General features: G+C 42.7%; 1 protein-coding gene across 3 annotated transcripts in view; it reads left to right on the top strand.

Moving 5' to 3' along the window:
• The first annotated feature begins 9,045 nt into the window (after positions 1–9,045).
• aplp1 (amyloid beta precursor like protein 1) overlaps positions 9,046–22,510 on the top strand; it is a 60,216-nt gene continuing 46,751 nt past the window's right edge. Inside the window, exon 1 of one of the 3 annotated variants that reach the window (XM_062962598.1) lies at positions 9,046–9,372. In XM_062962598.1, the coding sequence (XP_062818668.1) occupies positions 9,307–9,372 (66 nt within the window). In that variant the 5' untranslated portion in view covers positions 9,046–9,306. The remainder of the gene's footprint in view (positions 9,373–22,510) is intronic. The other 2 variants (XM_062962597.1, XM_062962599.1) reach the window with 2 other exon arrangements.

Genomic DNA, 22,510 nt, shown 5'->3' on the forward strand with positions numbered 1-22,510 from the left:
TAAAAAAGAAGTTAAATATGTTTCAGCAAGTTATTTTTCTAAGCTAACAATATGCAAGTGTGAAATGAAACAAAAATGTCAGAAGAGTCTAACACAAATAAACAAAAACTTCTAGAGATCACATGAAGACATCTTTCATCACTATCCACTTTATGATGGAGTAAACAGCAAAACCACTGAACCCAATCACATCAAATTTGACCATAAAATTCATAGTCATCCAAGGTATGTCTTTCAATTAAAAAAAACCCTAGAAAAATAGTCCAAATTACAGAGGATGAGGAAGAGCCTTTCGCCCACTAACTGCCAGTTAGAGAGGTATGCTCCGCTGCCTTTAGCCCCCTCCCCGGCTGCCTTGAGGCCCCGCCCGCTTTGTATCCTAGCAACTCCCTCAGCCAAAATGGCACCCTTGGCAGAGGCAGAGTGCACTTAGCCCTCATCCACACTGCCTATAAAATACAGATTATCCGGTTTGAACTGGATTATATGGCAGTGTAGACTCAAGGCCCTTCCACACAGCTATATTACCCAGAATGCTAAGGCCAACCAAGATTTCCTCTAGATGGAAAACCCCCAGGCTTTGAAGCCACGAGGCTACTCGTTCCCTTCAACTGGTCTAGCAAGGATGCCCTATGTAGAAAGCAGCCAGGCTTTTAAGCTGCAAGACTATTCAGTGCAATTCAAGCTGGCCAAACAATGATTCCCCTACAAAGGAAGTAGCCAGGCTTCAAAGAGGCTCTTTGACTGAGGGTGCTACTCCAGCTACTCCAGAAAACGGACAGGCTTTGAGGCTGCAAGGCTATTCACTGCTATTTCACCTGGCCAACAAATGATTCCCATAAGCCACAGCAACACGTGGCAGGGCAAAGCTAGTGTGTATGTATATATATATATATATATGTGTGTGTGCAGAGCTGGCCCTAGGTATTTTTCAAGTGTAGGTAAACAGAATTTTGGCGCCCCTTCCCCAAACCAATCACTGAAAAATAAAAGCGTTGGATAAGCGAAAATGTTGGATAATAAGGAGGGATTAAGGAAAAGCCTATTAAACATCAAATTACATTAAGATTTTACAAATTAAGCAACAAAACATCATGTTTTACAACAAATCAACAGAAAAAGTAGTCTCGACTGTGCCCCCGTATGTTTTGCGCTCCAAGCGACCGCCTAATTCGCCTCATTGTTGGACCGGCTCTGTGTGTGTGTGTGTGTGTGTGTTCTGTCATGAAACTCCGAGTCCTATGAAGGGGTTAGAATGTGTTTTTTACTAGCTCTTGCTCCTTTAAAAGGCATCCTAGTCTGCCTACTGGGGAGTAATTAATGCAATGGAGAAATTCAGTTGGACATTTTGTGGACATCGGAACCAACAAAACCAGCCAGACGGCCCAGCCTCACCCATCAGCAATGGAAGGTAAAGGGTCCTTAGGCTGAGATCATAATATTTGCTCCATCACTTTTGTCTGCTGGCTGTTGTGACATAGACCCCAAAACAGGCAGCTCGCCATCCAGCTTGTCTTCAGCATTGGCAGGCAACCCACAGGCCGGCTGTCCCAGCTGCATCCCAGCATAAGGAGGTTTGTTTCTCATGATGCGTCAGTGTCACAAGGCAGAGAAGAGGTGATGTGTTGTGGTCAGTTAGTATTTTTCCCATGCCACTAAAATTCTAAGCCAGAACCCATGTAATTTTCCTGTTTAAGAGGATTATATCCTGACATTTGACATGGAGGATTCAGCATCATCTTTTCATACTCTCCGCCAGCAGTCAGAAGCGAGCCATGATTTTCCCACTCTATTGATGCAAAATATATTTATTAACAACATTTTTCTACTCTCAGCAGGCAATTGGTTCTCTGGACAGTGTATAAGTACCGTAGTAAACCTTAAAGGTAAAGGTTTCCCCTGACGTTAAGTCCAGTCATGTCTGACTCTGGGGGTTGTGCTCATCTCCATTTCTAAGCAAAGAGCCAGCGTTGTCCGTAGACACCTCCAAGGTCATGTGGCCGGCATGACTGCATGGAGCCCCGTTACCTTCCCGCCGGAGCGGTACCTATTGATCTACTCACATTGGCATGTTTCCAAACTGCTAGGCTGGCAGAAGCTAGAGCTAACAGCGGGCGCTCACTCCGCTCCCGGGATTTGAACCTGGGACCTTTCGGTCTGCAAGTTCAGCAGCTCAGTGCTTTAACACACTTCGCCACTGGAGGCTCCCTATACGACTATACAGTGCTGCAATATTATTAGTCATATTACATGTAATATATAATATACAATTAAAATAGTTTATTATTATTATATTGTATTACAGTATAATATTATTGTCAATATTATATGTATATACAATATATTATATTATTAGTATACCATTATTATTTTATTATTATTTAAAATGCAGTGATGGGGAACTTTTGCTCATCCAGATGTCTTGGATCATATCCGTAAGCCAGCTCTTCGGCTTAGAAATGGAGATGAGCACCAACCCCTAGAGTCAGACACGACTGGACTTAACATCACGGGAAACCTTTACCCTTACTTATAGTTGTATAGTACAATATAGTAATACTAGCTGTGCCCGGCCACGCGTTGCTGTGGCGAAGTATGGTGGTATGGGAAATAAAGTTTTGAGGAATTGGTGATAGTTAAGGTAAAGGGCAAAGGTTTTCCCCTGACATTAAGTCCATTATAAATGGGTTATATAGCTGTGTGGAAGGGCCTTGAGTCTACACTGCCATATAATCCAGTTAAAATGTGATAATCTGTATTTTATAGGCAGTGGAGAAGAGGCCTAAGTGAGGCCTAACTCTGCCTGTCCCCTGGGTTGAGTGGGTTGCTAGGAGACCAAGTAGGCGGAGCTTAGCCTTCTAACTGGCAGCAATTGGATAAAGACAATTATTCCTCTCCCTCTAATTAGGACATTTTTTTTTTTCTTTTTGTTGTATGAACGTAGAGGCATGGATGAGGGTTTGTGCTGCCAAGTTTAGTGTTTCTGGGATGTGTAGTTTTGTTGTTTTGTCCTAGGCCGAAATTTCATTACCCTTTTATATATATAGATATAATGCTTATATTGTGCTATGCTAATAATATAATATATTGTATATACATAAAACTTGTAAGCCGCTCTGAGTCCCCTTTGGGTGAGAAGGGCGGGATATAAATGTTGTAAATAAATAAATTGTAGTAATCCATTGCAAGACGGATGTAAGAGAAGCTGTTGTTTAAGAACATGTTCATTGCAGCACAGAAGAAAGAAAGAAAAAAGGAAGGCAGGTCCAACATTTATGCCTCAGGTAGCTGTTCAGGGCACAGCTGGAGCAGCTGATTTATTTTATAAATCACTGCTACATATGTTACTTCTCATAGAAACTACACAACTTGAAACAATATGAAACTTTTGGCCATGCCAGTTGGCTCTTGGTGTGATCCATCTCACATGTAGATTCCTACTTAAGGCTACAATAAGCTAGGGATGGAGCTACGCATGTGAATAAGTGTACTTTGAACAGCAAGTGGCCCAACTAGCTACAACATGGCATCCGTTTCCCACGTGACAGTTTCTGAAAATAATCACTTTGTGGAATTCCTTGTAGATGACAAGCCCCTCAAGGTCTTGATGCTTGGGAAAGTAGGTGGAGAGCAATATACTTGGCACAGGAATGGGTGGGGTGCAAAGATTAAGAGGCTGTTTTAGATACATTGAGTTTGAGCTGCAGATAGGACATCAAACATGACAAGCTGGCAAGATGAGGCTAAATATAAAAGAAAGGGATAAAAATTGCCAACACTAAACCATGTGTGTGTAGGAAGCTACAAGTGCACCTTTCTGTTTGCCAACAGTGAGCATATCACACTATGAGAGATTGGACAAAGCAGACCCATACAGAATCCTAGAATCCTAGAATAATAAGAGTTGGAAGAGACCCCAAGGGCCATCCAATCCAACCCCTTGCCATGAAGGAAAAGCACAATCAAAGCCCTCCCACCCCCTGACAGATGGCCATCCATCCTCTGTTTAAAAGCTTCCAGAGACAATTCACCCGTATTCAGATAACACTGAACCCAGCAAGTGACAGATCTGGACCAAACTTGGCATACAGACCCAACACGGCCAACTGTGAATACTGGCAGGGTTTGGGGGTGATTGCTCTGGGAATCTTGGAGTTGTAGTTCACCCTTATCTAGAGAGCACTGAATCCAGCCAATGTTGGATCTGCACCAAACTTGGCACACAGACCCAACACGTCCAACTGTGAAAACTGGCGAGGTTTGGGTGTGATTGCTCTGGGAATCTGGGAGTTGTAGTTTGGTGGTCCCTATGTAGAGAGGGCTCCTCTCACCTCTGCAGGAGTCTACAGTATCCCATGCAGCTGTGGACAAGTCTACATAGGGATCACCAAACGCAGCGTTGCCCAAACACGAGTCAAAGAACATGAAAGGCACTGCAGACTAACTCAATCAGAGAAATCAGCCATAGCAGAGCACCTAATGAACCAACCTGGACACAGTATAAAGAAATGCTGGACCACTCTAACAATTATCATGTCAGACTACACAGAGAAGCCATTGAAATTCACAAGCATGTGGACAACTTCAACAGAAAGGAGGAAACCATGAAAATGAACAAAATCTGGCTACCAGTATTTTAAAAAACTCAAAAATCAGAACAGCAAATAAGAAGCAACACTCTGAAAACAGAGGAGTTCCAGACATGAATCAATCAGGGGCAGCTAACGACTCTGAACAAAGGATGCCCCCAGGCAGGAATAATCCAGGAGACAAAGCTATTCAATGCTAATTTAGGTGATTAATTACAACATTCACACTAGCCTCCAACTGACAAAAGTTCTTCTCTCACCCTGGGCTTTCCACAGATATATATATAAACCTTCCTTGCTTAGTTTCTCCATACCTCACAACCTCTGAGGATGCCTGCTATAGATGTGGGCGAAACGTCAGGAAAGAATACTTCTGGAACATGGCCATACAGCCCGGAAAACATACAACAACCCTGTGAACCCGGCCATGAAAGCCTCCGACAACACTTCGACAACACACTATATTACAGTAGAGTCTCAGTTATCCAACATAAACGGGCCAGCAGAATATTGGATAAGCGAATATGTTGGATAATAAGGAGAGACTAAGGAGAAGCCGATTAAACATCAAATTAGGTTATGATTTTACAAATTAAGCACCAAAACATTATGTTATACAACAAACTAGCTGTGCCCGGCCACGCATTGCTGTGGCGAAGTATGGTGGTATAATTACTAAATAGCATTACTGCGCATTGAACTACCTTTTCTGTCAAATTTGTTGTATCACATGATGTTTAGTGCTTAATTTGTAAAATCATCACCTAATTTGATGTTTAATAGGCTTTTTCTGAATCCCTTATTATCCAACATATTCACTTATCCAACATTCTGCCGGCCTGTTTATGTTGGATAAGTGAGACTCTATTGTATATTTATAATCTTATATTATCTACTTAGAACTGGATTATATGAGGCCCCTTCTACACAGCTGTATAAAATGCACACTGAAGTGGATTATATGGCAGTGTGGAGTCAAAATAATCCAGTGCCAAGCAGATAATATAAGATTATAAATGGGTTATATAGCTGTGTCTACACTGCCATATAATCCAGTGCAAATTAGATAATCTGTGGAAGAGGCCTAAGTGAGGCCTAACTGTGCCTGTCCCCTGGGCTGAGTAGGCTGCTAGGAGACCAAGTGGACGGAACTTAGCCTTGTAACTGGCAGCAATTGGATAAAAACAATTATTCCTCGCCCTCTAATTAGGACTTTATTTTTTCTTTTCTTTTTGTTGTATCAACCTAGAGCCGTGGATGATGGGTTGTGTTGTCAAATTTCGAGGTTGGGGGGCCTGTAGTTTTGTTGTTTTGTCCGCTGCTCTGATGCCATCACTCTTTTATATATATAGATTTGACAGAAAAAGTAGTTCAATACGCAGTAATGCTATGTAGTAATTACTGTATTTATGAATTTAGCACCAAAATATCATGATGTATTGAAAACATTGACTACAAAAATGCGTTGGATAATCCAGAACGTTGGATAAGCGAGCCTCTACTGTATTACAGTAGAGTCTCACTTATCCAACACTCGCTTATCCAACGTTCTGGATTATCCAACGCATTTTTGTAGTCAATGTTTTCAATATATCATGATATTTTGGTGCTAAATTCGTAAATACAGTAATTACTACATAGCATTACTGTGTATTGTACTAATTTTTCTGCCAAATTTGTTGTCTAACATGATGTTTTGGTACTTAATTTGTAAAATCATAACCTAATTTGATGTTTAATAGGCTTTTCCTTAATCCCTCCTTATTATCCAAGATATTCGCTTATCCAAGCTTCTGCCGGCCGTTTAGCTTGGATAAGTGAGACTCTACTGTATTATTATTATTATTGAGAGGCTGGGTGGGGCTGAGTGGGTTGCTAGGAGACCAAGTGGGCGGAGCTTAGCCTTCTAACTGGCAGCAATTGGATAAAAACGATTATTCCTCTCCCTCTAATTAGGACTTTATTTTTCTTTTCTTTTTTGTTGTATGAACGTAGAGGCATGGATGAGGGGTTGTGCTGCCAAGTTTAGTGTTTCTGGGACGTGTAGTTTTGTTGTTTTGTCCTAGGCTGAAATTTCATTACCCTTTTATATATATAGACTAGCTGTGCCCGGCCACGCGTTGCTGTGGCTTAGTCTGGTGGTGTTGGTCAGTCTACATTAGGTTGTATTGATGCTGTGACCTCCACCCTTCTTTATACTCACATTAGTAGTAGTATTTGAAGTCTGTTACCTTCTTCAATTTTTGTGTTGATTGATAATTGCTTGAGATCCCTGTTGTCTTTGGTTTGTTGTTAATTGTAATGTCTGATTCTGCTGAGTGCGGTTTATATTTTTATTGTAGTACAATAGTCTTTTTTTTGTTTTGCCTGTGTAGGTGTTTATTATTATTGTTGTTGTAGTGATTATGAAGGTTGGATAAGTTAGATGCTACTGTATTGTTTTTTGGAGGCCCAGTGTAGCACTGACTGGCCTCTCAGCCTCAGTGCCTGGCTGTTTCTTGCCTGTGATGGTGTTGATTCTTATTGTTGTTGTTGTTGTCATTGTTATTATTGTAATTGTTTTTTTGGAGGCCAAGTGTGAAGGTAGGGATTGGGGAGGTGGATGAGTTGTGTTGTCAAATGTTGTATTTGTTATAGTCACAATGCGTTGTTGTGAGTTTTGTGGGTCTGGATTGTGGTTTTGTGGTGTGGTTGTGTTGTTACAACTGAGAGGCAAGGCTTTTGTGTTGTGTTGCGAAGTTTTGTATTTCTGGGTCGTTTAGTTGTGTGCCAAGTTTTGTATTTCTGGGGCGTTTAGTTGTGTTGTTATAGTCACGATGCATTGTTGTGAGTTTTGTGGGTCCGGATTGTGGTTTTGTGGTGTGGTTGTGTTGTTACAATCGGGAGGGAATGCTTTTGTGTTGTGTTGCCAAGTTTCGTATTCCTGGGGCGTTTAGTTGTGTTGTTATAGTCATGATGCGTTGTTGTGAGTTTTGTGGGTCCGGTGTGGTTTTGTGGTGTGGTTGTGTTGTTACAACCGGGAGGCAAGGCTTTTGCATTGTTTTGCCAAGTTTTGTATTTCTGGGGCGTTTAGTTGTGTTGTTATAGTCATGATGCGTTGTTGTGAGTTTTGTGGGTCCGGATTGTGGTTTTGTGTTGTGGTTGTGTTCTGACAACTGGGAGGCAAGGCTTTTGCGTTGTGTTGTCAAATTTTGTATTTCTGGGGCGTTTTGTTGTGTTATAGTCACGATGCGTTGTTGTGAGTTTTGTGGGTCCGGATTGTGGTGTTGTGGTGTAGTTGTGTTGTACAATCGGGAGAAAAGGCTTTTGTGTTGTGTTGTCAAGTTTTGTATTTCTGGGACGTTTAGTTGTGTGCCAAGTTTCGTATTTCTGGGGCGTTTAGTTATGTTGTTATAGTCACAATGCATTGTTGTGAGTTTTGTGGGTCCGGATTGTGGTTTTGTGGTGTGGTTGTGTTGTTACAATCGGGAGGGAATGCTTTTGTGTTGTGTTGCCAAGTTTCGTATTCCTGGGGCGTTTAGTTGTGTTGTTATAGTCATGATGCGTTGTTGTGAGTTTTGTGGGTCCGGTGTGGTTTTGTGGTGTGGTTGTGTTGTTACAACCGGGAGGCAAGGCTTTTGCATTGTTTTGCCAAGTTTTGTATTTCTGGGGCGTTTAGTTGTGTTGTTATAGTCATGATGCGTTGTTGTGAGTTTTGTGGGTCCGGATTGTGGTTTTGTGTTGTGGTTGTGTTCTGACAACTGGGAGGCAAGGCTTTTGCGTTGTGTTGTCAAATTTTGTATTTCTGGGGCGTTTTGTTGTGTTATAGTCACGATGCGTTGTTGTGAGTTTTGTGGGTCCGGATTGTGGTTTTGTGGTGTAGTTGTGTTGTACAATCGGGAGAAAAGGCTTTTGTGTTGTGTTGTCAAGTTTTGTATTTCTGGGACGTTTAGTTGTGTGCCAAGTTTCGTATTTCTGGGGCGTTTAGTTATGTTGTTATAGTCACAATGCATTGTTGTGAGTTTTGTGGGTCCGGATTGTGGTTTTGTGGTGTGGTTGTGTTGTTACAACTGGGAGGCAAGGCTTTTGCATTGTGTTGCCAAGTTTTGTATTTCTGGGGCGTTTAGTTGTGTTGTTATCGCATGATGCGTTGTTGTGAGTGTTGTGGGTCTGGATTGTGGTTTTGTGGTGTGGTTGTGTTCTTGTAACCTGGAGGCAAGCCTTTTGCATTGTGTTGCCAAATTTCGTATTTCTGGGATGTTTAGTTTTGTTGTTATAGTCACTGCGCCCGCAACTTTATCCTTTTATATATATAGATATATAGATTGTTGCCCCCTCCCTCTCTGCCTGCATCCAGGCCACGCCCCAGGAGGAGGAGCCTGAAGCCGAGCCTCGAACTCGCCTCTGGGTCTGGGCTCCTCCCTGCGGGGCGTGCCGTGGCTGCAGGCAGAGAGGGGGGGGGGGCGGTAGAGCTGCAGCAACAGCAGCGGAGGGCGGGGCGGCAAAGGCAGCAGCAGCAGCAGAGCCACAGCAGCAGCAGCAGTGTCGGGCCGGCGCCTCCTGTCACTCACTCTCTTTCTCCCTCGCTGCCCAGCTGGTGCCAAAAAGCCGGCGAGCCCCGAGGAAGCAGAGAATCGTCTCTTCTTTGACCTGCGCTTTTTTGGGGGGAAAGGCCAACCCCACCCTTGAGGGTCTTCGGGAAAAAGCAAAGGCGCAGAGCGGCTTGAGAGCTTGAGCCATGGCCGGGGGCGCGCGGAGCCTGCTGGCGGTGGCTTCGCTGCTCCTGGTGGGAGCCAACACCCAGGTATGGGGAAGGGAGGGGGATCGGGGAGGGGGGGCAAGGTCACTGGACCAATGATGGATGCCCCGGTGTCTCAATTCCCGATGGAAAAGGAGCAGGCATTGCTTCCCTGCCCTTGCCTTGGCTCTGGAGGGAGCTTTATGTAAGGATCCAGCAAAGGATTGGCTAGGTAGGCTCCATGCCTTGGCTTTGATCCTGGGCCCAAGGTGGAGCAGCACTGCCCTCCCCACCTTTCCCAACGAGAAAAAGGGGCTTGGCATGGCAGCCTTTCTTCTCTCCTATGCCTCCTCCTCCTCCACTGCAACATCTGCCTCCAGGCTGGGAAGAAATGGCAAGACTGAAGGGCCTGCAACCAGCACACACCTGACAACACACAACACACCGATGCAGCCTTCCATGAAGTCGCTCAGCCCTTGCTTCCTTCTGCCCCTCTGCATTTAGCCCTCCCATCTGTCTTTTTCTGACCTGTTTGCAAATAAAACCCACCGATTGTAAAGATTTGGAAGAACTGGCTTGCTGTGAGTGCTCTGTGGCCATGTTCCAGAAGCATTCTCTCCTGACGTTTCACCCGCATCTATGGCAGGCATCCTAAGAGGTTGTGAGGTACAGCAAAGTCTCACCTATCTATATATATAAATGAGTGATGGCATCACGGCGACCCACAAAACAACAAAACTACAGGCCCCCCAACCTCGAAATTTGACAACACAACCCATCATCCACTCCACTAGGTTGATACAACAAAAAGAAAAGAAAAATGAAGTCCTAATTAGAGGGAGAGCAATAATTGTAACTACTACCAATTCCTCAATACTTTATTTCCCATACCACCAGACTTCACCACAGCAATGCATGGCCGGGCACAGCTAGTCCAACATAAACAGGCTGGCAGAACGTTGGATAAGCGAATAAAAATGTAAAGGTTTCCCCTGACGTTAAGTCCAGTCATGTCCGACTCCGGGGGTTGGTGCTCATCTCCATTTCTAAGCTGAAGAGCCGGCGTTGTCCGTAGACAGACACCTCCAAGGTCATGTGGCCAGCATGACTGCATGGAACGCCGTTACCTTCCCGCCGGAGCGGGTACCTATTGATCTACTCACATTGGCATGTTTTCGAACTGCTAGGTTGGCAGAAGCTGGAGCGAACAGCGGGCGCTCACTCCGCTCCCCGGGTTTGAACCTGGGACCTTTCGGTCTGCAAGTTCAGCAGCTCAGCGCTTTAATACACTGAGCGAATACATTGGATAATAAGGAGAGATTTTACAAATTAAGCACCACAACATCATGTTATACAACAAAATTGACAGAAAAAGTAGTTCAATATGCAGTAATGCTACGTAGTAATTACTGTATTTACGAATTTAGCACCAAAATATCACAATGCATTGAAAACACTGACTACAAAAAAAACATTGGATAAGTGAGACTCTACTGTATATTGGAAACTAGGCAAGTGGGGTTTATATATCTGTGGAATAATGTCTAAGGTGGGAGAAAGAACTCTTGTTGGAGGCAAGCATGAATGTTGCAATTAATCACCATGATTTGCATTGGAAAGCCTTGCAGCTTCAAAGCCTGGCTGATTCCTACCTGGGGAATCCTTTGTTGGGGGTGTTAGCTGGCCCTGGTTGTTTCCCCTCTGGAATTCCCCTGTCTTCTAAGTGTTGTTCTTTATTTACTCTCCTGATTTTAGATAATGGTAGCCAGATCTTGTTCATTTTCATTGTTTCCTCCCTTCTGTTGAAATTGTCCACATGCTTGTAGATTTCAGTGGCTTCTCTGCATAGTCTGACATGGTGGTTGTTAGAGTGGCCCAGCATTTCTGTGTTCTCCAATAATATGCTGTGTCCAGATTGGTTCATCAAGTGCTCCGACCTGGACACGGCATATTATTTGAGAACACAGAAATGCTGGACCACTCTAACCATCACTATATCAGACTACGCAGGGACTCCATTGAAATCCACAAGCATGTGGACATTGTCAACAGAAAGGAGAAAAATCATGAAAATGAACAAAATCTGGCTACCAGGATTTTAAAAAAAAAACAAACTCTAAAATCAGGACAGTAAATAAAGAACAACACTGAAAACAGGGGAAGTCAAGACATGAAACAATCAGGGCCAGCTGACACCTCCCAACAAAGGATTCTCCCAGGCAGGAATCAGCCAGGCCTTGAAGCTGCAAGGCGTCTAAGTGCTAATCATGGTGATTAATTGCAACATTCACACTTGCCTCCAACATACAAGAGTTATTTCTCCTACCCTGGACATTATTCTACAGGTATATAAAACCCACTTGCCTAGTTTCCAAAATACCTCACAACCTCTGAGGATGCCTGCCATAGATGTGGGCAAAACGTCAGGAGAGAATGCTTCTGGAATATGGCCATAGCCTGGAAAATTCACAGCAACCCAGTGGTTCCAGCCATGAATGCCATGTTGCACTTTGCCTGGGTTCTATGAATTAGTCTCCAGTGTTAATATTGTATGTTTTATGTTGATTTTAACTATTGTTTTTACTGTAATTGATGTTTTTATTGGATAACTGTTTTATTGCTGTGTTTTGATATTTGATTGTTTTATCGGGCAAGGCCCCATGTAAGCCGCCCCGAGTCCCTTTGGGGAGATGGGGCGGGGTATAAAAATAAAGTTATTATTATTATTATTATTTTTATTCGACAAGACATTTGGAGGAGTCTCCTTCTTAGGGGGTCTTTGTGCAGAGGCCAGATGGGCCATCTGTCGGGGGTGCTTTGATTGTGCTTTTCCTGCATGGCAGAAGGGGGTTGGGCTGAATGGCCATCTTCCAAGGATTCTATGACCTGCTGAATTAGTCATCTAAGGCATAGCTGCAAACGGTTACTTCTGCTGTGGATGCCCAAAGCTTGGCCATGTTATTTGGACAAGCATCTCTGCAGAGAAGAAAAACGAATATGGCAAAAGATTATAGAGGCGAGCATTTGTGGCCTTTCCATGCCAGCTGACACCAGTTAAATGCCTGAGACAGCTTGCTTGGGAAGAGCCGACCCTTGGGAAAAGGAACCAGTCAAAATTGCCAGGCCTCCCCCGTAGGTCGAGAGGAGGAGCCCTTTGATTTATCCGCCTGACACAATGATGAGGGTTAAAGAGAGGTTCTCCTGCCTGAGGAGGGCAAAGTGTCAGACGCAAACACAGTGAAAGCCAGCGTAGATGTCCTCCCACCCTTGAAGATGAGGCCTGCAGAGTTGTTCCCATCTGCTTGGCAGGGAGAGCCTGGCGGGGGCCAAACCGTGCCTGGTGCTGCTTTGAGTCCTCCCATCTGTGTGGTCAAGGCTGCCACTCTCTGGTTTCTCCAACCAATAATCCCTGCCCAGGACCCAATGCTGACCAACTGCTTTGTCCTGGATATATCTTCCTGTTACTCAGTTATTGCCGTCTTCCAAGAGATAGTGCTGTGGGCCTTTGGTATCCATTGGGGTTTGGTTCCAGGACCCCTGTGAATACCAAAATATATGGATTCTCAAGACATTTCATATTTAATGCTTACTAAAATGGCATCCTGTATGTAAAATGGCAAAACCGTGGTTGGCCTTTTCAATTCAGAGGCTGCTGCTCCTGTTTTAATGTGAAGCGGAGGGGGCAGGAGCTCTTTGCATGTGGTTTAGGTTCCATTGTCTGCCCCTGTCTCCGGATCCAAAGCTGCTTGACCAATCTTCCAACTGGGCCGCCCCACTTAACACCCTTGTTATTCAGACGAGCTACCATTGTTCTTTGATTGGAGACTGAAAATGTTTCTGACTCAAAGAATCATTCCGTGCATACACACTCAATTATTATTATTATTATTATTATTTTATTTTTATACCCCACCCCATCTCTCCGAAGGGACTCGGGGCGGCTTACATGAGGCCAAGCCCAGGTCACAAACAATATAAAAACATAACAATAAATCAACAATAAAAAAGTCATAGGTCAAGATACAATAAATATACTATGATAAAATCCTGGGTAGGCTTGGGTTCTCTTGTGTCCATTGCATCATCATTATTGTTGTTGTCGTTGTCGTTGTCGTTGTCGTTGTTGTTGTTGTTGTTGTTGTTATCAAATGCTTTTATGGCCAGAATCACTAGGTTGCTGTGAGTTTTCCAAGCTATATGGCCATGCTCCAGAAGCATTCTTTCCTGACATTTTGCCTGCATCTATTTTATTTATTTATTTATTTATTTATTTATTTATTACATTTATATCCTGCTCTTCTCATCCCGGAGGGGACTCAGAGTGGCTTACAAATCAAATGAACATACAATATGTTATTAGCATAGCCCAATATAAGCATTAAATTACTATATTGTATTATATCATTATATGATAATATTTTTAGTAATATTACATTTAATATATAATATATAATTAATATTATTATATTGTATTGTATTTATTATATTATATTATAAAACATGCAAATAGGTACCGCTCCAGCGGGAAGGTAACTGTGCTCCATGCAGTCATGCCAATGGCCACATGACCTTGGAGGTGTCTACGGACAACGCCGGCTCTTCGGCTTAGAAATGGAGATGAGCACCGACCCCCAGAGTCGGTCATGACTGAACTTAACATCAGGGGAAAACCTTTACCTTTACCTTAGTAGTATAATATTGTATCCCATTATAATATCATTATCAATATTATATGTATATAGGATATATTATATATTTATAAATTATTATAAATTATATATGTATATGTATATAAAATTAGCATATGGCAGCATATATCTGAGTTTGTGAGGTCTGTTGGAAACTAGGCAATATATATATGTAAAAATGTTAAGGGTGAGAGAAGAACTCTTGTCTGTTCGAGGCAGGAGTGAATGTTGCAATTGGCCACCTTGATTAGCTCTGAATAGCCTTTCAGCTTCAAGGTCTGGCTGCTTACTGCCTGGGGGAATCTATAGATGCAGGTGAAACGTCCAGAAGGAATGCTTCTGGAACATGGCCATACAGCCTGGAAAACTCACAGCAACCCATTGTTATTGTTGTTATTATATTTATTTCCCGCTTTTATCTCTTGACTGAGATACAAAGTGACTCACAGCACTAAAAAAAAAAGAACAATGGGATTAAAAACCCTCAACATACAAATATCAAAATGAAATTAAACATGGAAGACAATGGAAATAGCAGAAAGCATAAAATACAGAATCATAGATAGCATAAATACGATGCGGGGATATCATCCTGTCGCCTTCTCCAGGCTTTCTGTAAGGAGAAGGATTAGTCCTCTATATCTACAGTTTCTCTTGAAACCCTTGGTGTCCATGTGTGTATTGGGATGGAGCCGGAATTGTGTGCCCTGGCTTTCTCTTTTCTTGGTCTGTTCCTTGGAAAAATCTTTGCATATTTGATCGCGGGAAAGCTGGGGTGCCTCTCTTGCATTGGAGAAGCTCTAGTATTTGCAATGATGGCAACATTTGAATGATGGCTCCTTCTTTGGAGACTTTTAAGCAGAGGCTGGATGGCCATCTGTCGGGGGTGCTTTGAATGCGATTTTCTGCTTCTTGGCGGGGGGTTGGACTAGATGGCCCACGAGGTCTCTTCCAACCCTATTATTCTATGATCCTATGATTTACAGTACTATATAGCCTAGCTGGTTCGTAATACTTCCATGTGCCTTTAAGTGGCAGCCAAGCAATAAGTATTTTTGCAATGACTCCCTTCTCAAATTGGCTTGCCTTCTTTTGGGACCTGTGACTACCATCCCTTGGGATCTATGACCTCAACTCCGTGCCATCAGAAAGTTGGCTTTTATTGTATTTTTATGTGATGATGATAAGGGCCGCTGATTTTGAATAGCTTCATAGAAAACACATTCTCTTCGGTGACTGATGATCCTTATGTTGTCAAAATGACATCATCCAAACAGTGACAAGTCAGCAGGCTAGATGGGATCCCTAAATCTAGCAGAATGATCCATTTCAAGGGGGCAGGGATTTGGAAAAGTCTTTCCAAACAATCCAATGAAAGCTAAGCATGCTTGGTGACCACAGAATGCTGAGATGGGGATGGAATGGAATATCCTGAAAGAGAGTAAAATGGCTATATAACTCTGAATAGAAGCACATCCCATACTGCTACATTTTGTTGCCAGTTTTGCATGTCAGTAGCCAACCATCGTTAATGAAAAGCCAAGTGGAGCCTCTATGAATACGGCGAGTGTACCTTGTCGCTGGAGGATGGGAATTTGGTTGGCTGTGATTGCAAACAGGATCATGGGCTCAATATGCCATTGGCTTGCATCCCAGCAGGGATTTTGCTAGATGAGCTTGGCATCATTTTCCTTTTGAGACATTGTATTACCGTCTATATCAGGGGTCCTCAAACTTTTTAAGCCAAGGGCCGGTCCACAATCCTTCTGACTGTTGAGGGGCCGGATTATCATTTGAAAAAAAATACAAACAAATTCCAATGCACACTGCATATGTCTTATTTGTAGTGCAAAAACAACAACAACAACAACGAAAGAACAATGCAATATTTAAAAATAAAAACAATTTTAACCAACATACATTTATCAGGATTTCAATGGGAAGTGTGGTCCTGCTTCTGGCCAACGAGATAGTCAAGTTAATTAGGGTTGTTGTTGTTGTTGTTGTTGTGTGCCCTCAAGTCATTTCAGATTTTGGGTGAGCCTAAGTCTAAAATGTATTTATTATTTATTTACTGCATTTATTTACTACATTTGTATCACACCCTTCTCACCCCAAAGGGGACTCAGAGTGGCTTACAAATTATATGTACATACAATATATTATATTATTAGCATAGCACAATATTAGCATTATATATTACTATATTGAACTATACCACTATACTGTAATATTATTAGTAATATTATATGTAATATAGAATACATAATCAATATTATTATATGGTATTATTATTAGTGTTATATTGTATTACATTATAATATTATTATCAATATTATATGTATATACAATATATTATATTATAAAACTGAGGGCGGGGGCCAGGTAAAGGACCTCGGAGGGCCGCATCCGGCCCCCGGGCCTTAGTTTGAGGACCCCTGGTCTATATATATAAAAGGGTAATGAAATTTCAGCCTAGGACAAAACAACAAAACTACACATCCCAGAAACACTAAACTTGGCAGCACAACCCCTCATCCATGCCTCTATGTTCATACAACAAAAAGAAAAAGTCCTAATTAGAGGGAGAGGAATAATTGTTTTTATCCAATTGCTGCCAGTTAGAAGGCTAAGCTCCGCCCACTTGGTCTCCTAGCAACCCACTCAGGCCAGGGGACAGGCAGAGTTGGGCCTCACTTACGCCTCTTCCACACTGCCTGTAAAGTACAGATTATCTGATTTTAACTGGATTATATGGCAGTTTAGACTCAAGGCCCTTCCACACAGCTATATAACCCATTTATAATGGACTTAATGTCAGAGGAAAACCTTTACCCTTTACCTTAACTACCACCAATTCCTCAATACAGTAGAGTCTCACTTATCCAACGTAAACGGGCCGGCAGAATGTTGGATAAGCGAATATGTTGGATAATAAGGAGGCATTAAGGAAAAGCCTATTAAACATCAAATTAGGTTATGATTTTCAAGTTAAGCACCAAAACATCATGTTAGACAACAAATTTGGCAGACAAAGTAGTTCTATATGCAGTAATGCTATGTAGTAATTACTGTATTTATGAATTTAGCACCAAAATATCACGATATATTGAAAACATTGACTACAAAAATGTGTTGGATAATCCAGAACGTTGGATAAGCGAGTGTTGGATAAGTGAGACTCTACTGTACTTTATTTCCCATACCACCATACTTCGCCACAGCAACGCGTGGCTGGGCACAGCTAGTGGATGTATATTCTTTCATTGTATTATTTTGGAAAGAGTTAAAAGGCGTGTTGGAGTATCTCGTCTACCCAGGGTCAAAACTCTTGCCACTCTTGGATCTTTTAACTTACTGGTGTTTGGGAGATATGTCAACCAAAATTTGTTTTCTTTATGGGGACAATTATTTGTAGCTTACAATATGTTTAAAAAACATCTTAACACTCTAATTTTAAATGCTGTTTTGTTACCTGCATTATAGTTTTACAAAATGAGGACATAATTTAAGGTACAGGAAATGCAAGTGGCCATTTATACATCAGGAGGAGCTTGAGCTGAATAGCCAATAGTGTCTCTTCAAACTTTATTTTTCCCCTTCTTAGCCCTTCTGCTTTCCACAGAATCAATCCATGAAAGATCCTTTGCCCAGAAGCAAACCATGCCATAATGGATGCCCCACTTTAACTCCTCACACTGACTTAATCTGTTGCCATTTCTACCCTATGACAGCCTGTGTCCATCTCAGACTTAGTAATTTGCTCAGTTTAATGGGTTTAACTAGAGAAGTATTGTCCTCTCTGCAGGTTTGGGAAAGGGGGGAAAGTCTACAATCTAAGTTGCTGTGACTTTTCCAGGCTGTTAGGCCATGTTCCAGAAGCATTATCTCCTGACGTTTCACCCACATTATGGCAGGCATTCTCAAAGGTGTGTGATTTGTTGTAAACTAGGCAAGTGAGGTTTATGAATCTGTGGAAAGTCCAGGTTGGGAGATAAAAACTCTTGTCTGTTGGAGGTAAGTGTGAATGTTGCAATTGGCCACCTTGATTAGCATTTAGTGGCCTTGCAGATTCAAAGCTTGGTTGCTTCCTGCCTGAGGGAATCCTTTGTTGGGAGGTGTTAGCTGGCACTGATTGTTTCATGCCTGGAGTTGCCCTGTTTTCTTTATTTACTGTCCTGATGTTAGGGGTTTTTAATACTAGTAGCCAGACTTAGTTCATTTTCATGGTTCCCTCCCTTCTGTTGAAATTGTTTGCATGCTTGTGGATTTCAATAACTTCTCTGTCTAGTCTGACATGGTGGTTGAAACAATCAGGGCCAGCTAACACCTCCCAACAAAGGAAGCAGCCAAGCTTCGAATCCGCAAGGTCATTAAATGCTAATCAAGGTGGTCAGTTGCAACATTCACACTTGCCTCAAACAGACAAGAGTTATTTCTCCTAATCTGGACTTTCCACAGATATATAAACCTTACTTGTCTGGTTTCCAACAGACTTCACAACGTCTGAGAATGCCTGCCATAGATGTGGGCAAAATATCAGGAGAGAATGCTTCTGGAATATGACCGTACAGCCTGGAAAACTTACAGCAACCCATGGAAGCCTTTGACAACACAGTCATAGAATCATAGAGTTGGAAGAGACCTCATGTGCCATCCAGTCCAACCCCCTGCCAAGGCAGAAGAGGTTGGACTAAATGGGTCTCTTCCAACCCTATTATTATTATTATTATTATTATTATTATTATTATTATTATTGTATGACACAGCAAATAAGATAGATATGCTGGATTTCGTTTCACAAAATCACAAATCGAACACTTCCCAAGTGTCTAGGACTGTGTGATGTATTTTCCGATGATGCGCGCAGATCCCAGCCGGGTGGCCTTTTGCAGTTGGCAGATCGTAATTTTGTCAATGTCTATTGTTTCCAAATGCTGGCTGAGATCTTTTGGCACGGCACCCAGTGTGCCAATCACCACCGGGACCACCTGCACAGGTTTCTGCCAGAGTCTTTGAAGTTCAATCTTGAGGTCCTGAGAGCAGCTGAGTTTTTCCTGTTGTTTCTCGTCAATGCGACTGTCACCTGGGATGGCAACATCAATGATCCAAACCTTTTTCCTTTCCACAACTGTGATGTCTGGTGTGTTGTGTTCCAGAACTTTGTCAGTCTGGATTCGGAAGTCCCACAGTATCTTTGCGTGCTCATTTTCCAATACTTTTACAGGTTTGTGATCCCACCAGTTCTTTACTGCTGGGAGGTGGTACTTGAGGCATGAGTTCCAATGAATTATTTGGGCCACATAGTTGTGCCTCTGTTTGTAGTCAGTCTGTGCAATTTTCTTACAGTAGCTGAGGATATGATCAATGGTTTCGTCGGTTTCCTTGCACAGTCTGCATTTTGGGTCATCAGCTGATTTTTCGATCTTGGCCTTAATTGCCTTTGTCCTGATGGCTTGCTCCTGGGCTGCAAGGATCAGGCCTTCTGTCTCCTTCTTCAGGGTCCCATTCGTGAGCCAGAGCCAGGTCTTCTCCTTATCAGCTTTTCCTTCAATTTTGTCAAGGAACTTTCCATGCAATGTTTTGTTGTGCCAGCTGTCAGCTCTAGTTTGTAGTGTGGCTTTCTTGTACTGGTATTTTGTCTGCTGTGCTTTGAGGAGTTTCTGATTTTTGACTTCAATCAAAGCAGGTTCTTCACTTTGCTTTACATATTCTGCCAGGGCATGTTCTTCTTCTTTGACTGCTTGTTTGACTTGTAAGAGTCCTCTGCCCCCTGATATTCTAGGCAGATATAGCCGGTCAACATCACTGCGAGGGTGCAGTGAATGATGAATGGTCATGAGTTTTCTTGTTTTTCTGTCCAAATTGTCCAGTTCCGCCTGTGTCCAATTTATAATGCCAGCAGTATATCTTATGACAGGTATGGCCCAGGTGTTTATGGCCTTGATGGTGTTGCCTCCATTGAACTTGCTTTTGAGAATTTTTTTGACCCTTTGTGTGTATTCTTTACTGACCACAGTCTTCACATGTTCATGCTTGATGTCCAGCTGTAATATGCCCAAATATTTATAGGCCTCTGGCTGGTGACACTTTATTGTTTGGCCATTAGGCATATTTATGCCCTCACTTTCAATGATTTTTCCCTTCTTCAATGCCACTGTCGAACATTTGTCCAAGCCAAACTCCATGCTGATATCAGTGCTAAAAATTCGGACAGTGTTAGTCAGAGACTGGATTTCAGTTTCCGTTTTCCCATACAGCTTCAGGTCATCCATGTACATCAGTTGTACTGATTTTTTGTCTGCTGTGCTTTGAGGAGTTTCTGATTTTTGACTTCAATCAAAGCAGGTTCATTGTTATTATTGCTCGGTGGCCAACTATAGTCCGGCCCTCCAACAGTCTGAGGGATCATGAACTGGCCCCCTGATTTAGAGTCTATTTACCTTCCCCCTGTCTTTCAACAAGCAGGCGTGAAGAAGGGCCACCCCCTGCTGCTCCTCCCTTCCTCCATCTCAGCACAGCCAGCTGGGGCTGGAGATGATGCATTGAACAACTTGAATCAGCTGGAGGGAGATGTGGGATGGGTTGGGGAGGGGGCAGCTTCAAAGAGATGCAGGGAAAAGACGAGAAGCCTTTTTTATCTCCCTTCCCCATATTCACGTGCACCACAATGTCTGCCTCTTTTGGGCTTGCATCAGACTCCAAGGCAAGGTTGGGGGTAGTCACGATCGCCTTATCGCCTTTAGAGTCTCACCACCACCTTGCTTTTTTCTACAATGCCATCCCTCTCCCCCACCACCACCACCACCACCCCCGCCCTCCCAGCCCACCCCAGTTAAGAGGTCCTTGTGGTGTAGTTGGAAGGGAAAACAGGTGGACGCTTCCTCTCCCCTCCCTCCGAACTCATCTCACTAAGTGCTGTGCAGAGGGCGCAGGAGAGGAGGGGGATTAGCGCTGCATTTATTAATCCCGGTGCCAATTAACTGCTTCCATGCCGCTCTTGTCTCCCAGGATCCAGGAGGCTCTTTGTTTTGTCCCCACCACCTTCCCCACGCCCCTGGCTCTTCAGCAGGATACTGGCTTCAGAGAGGCAACCCAGACCCTTTTTTCCCCTTCTTTCCCCCCCTTTTTTACCTCTCCCCGGCATGTCTGATGTCTAACCCCACTCCACCCTGGCCTGGAGGGAGGTCAGCCTGCAACCAAATTGCAGCAGCTGCTTAATCGCTCAGAGCACCAGCTTAGCCACGGGATCCAACTTAATCCAGGCCTCACTTCTCCATTGTCCTCCCCCTTGTATATGTACACATACACTTACGCACACACGCACATAGTGCTTAGTCTATTTCTTCAAGCCCAGAAGGAAAAATGTATTGAGAGTATATGCTCTCATATATTTTGTATATACAGTAGAGTCTCACTTATCCAAGCCTCGCTTATCCAAGCTTCTGGATTATCCAAGCCATTTTTGTAGTCAATGTTGTCAATATATCGTGATATTTTGGTGCTAAATTCGTAAATATAGTAATTACAACATAACATTACTGCGTATTGAACTACTTTTTCTGTCAAATTTGTTGTATAACATGATGTTTTGGTGCTTAATTTGTAAAATCATAACCTAATTTGATGTTTAATAGGCTTTTCCTTAATCCCTCCTTATTATCCAAGATATTCAAGCTTCTGCTGGCCCGTTTAGCTTGGATAAGTGAGACTCTACTGTATGTCATATATATACAATAATCCTTTACCCATTTCCCTCCTACCCTGTTTACCCTAAAATAAGACATCCCCAGAAAATAAGACCTAGTAGAGGTTTTGCTGAATTGCTAAATATAAGGCCTCCCCCGAAAGTAAGACCTAGCAAAGTTTTTGTTTGGAAGCATGCCCGTGAACAGAACACCGGAGCATACAGGATTGGTAAATGTATGTACCATAGAGTGTTGTACATGGAAATATTGATAGTAACAAGAAAATCTTGATAGGATTCACAGTTTGTCTGGTTATGCTGGTTTGTGATGACAACTACTGTACAGTATATATAAAATGTTCATTTTTTGTTCAACAATAAATGTGAATTCTTCTTCATGGAAAAATAAGACATCCCCTGAAAATAAGACCTAGCGCATCTTTGGGAGTAAAAATAATAATATAAGACTGTCTTATTTTGGGGGAAACGCAGTATATATGTCGTATATATACAATCATCCTTTATCCATTTCCCTCCTATGTCTCAAACTGCACGTGGCGGGTGATTACTTATTTTTCCTTCATTCATTCAAACTATTCAGATTATCGCTTTGCCCGTCAACCAGAGGCAGGAAATGGAGGCTCCATAGTTACATTCAGCAAGAACTGTCTTGGACCAAGGAGAGTGGGAGTGGCACACACATGCACACACTAAAGACACACAACTTGTAGCTCTGTGTTGTAGAAGGCTTTTATGGCCGGAATCCTTGGGTTGCTGTAAGTTTTCTAGGCTGTATGGCCATGTTCCAGAAGCATTCTCTCCTGACATT

This window comes from Anolis carolinensis, unplaced genomic scaffold (genome assembly GCF_035594765.1).
Source record: "Anolis carolinensis isolate JA03-04 unplaced genomic scaffold, rAnoCar3.1.pri scaffold_10, whole genome shotgun sequence".
In the NCBI taxonomy this organism is placed as follows: Eukaryota; Metazoa; Chordata; class Lepidosauria; order Squamata; family Dactyloidae; genus Anolis; species Anolis carolinensis.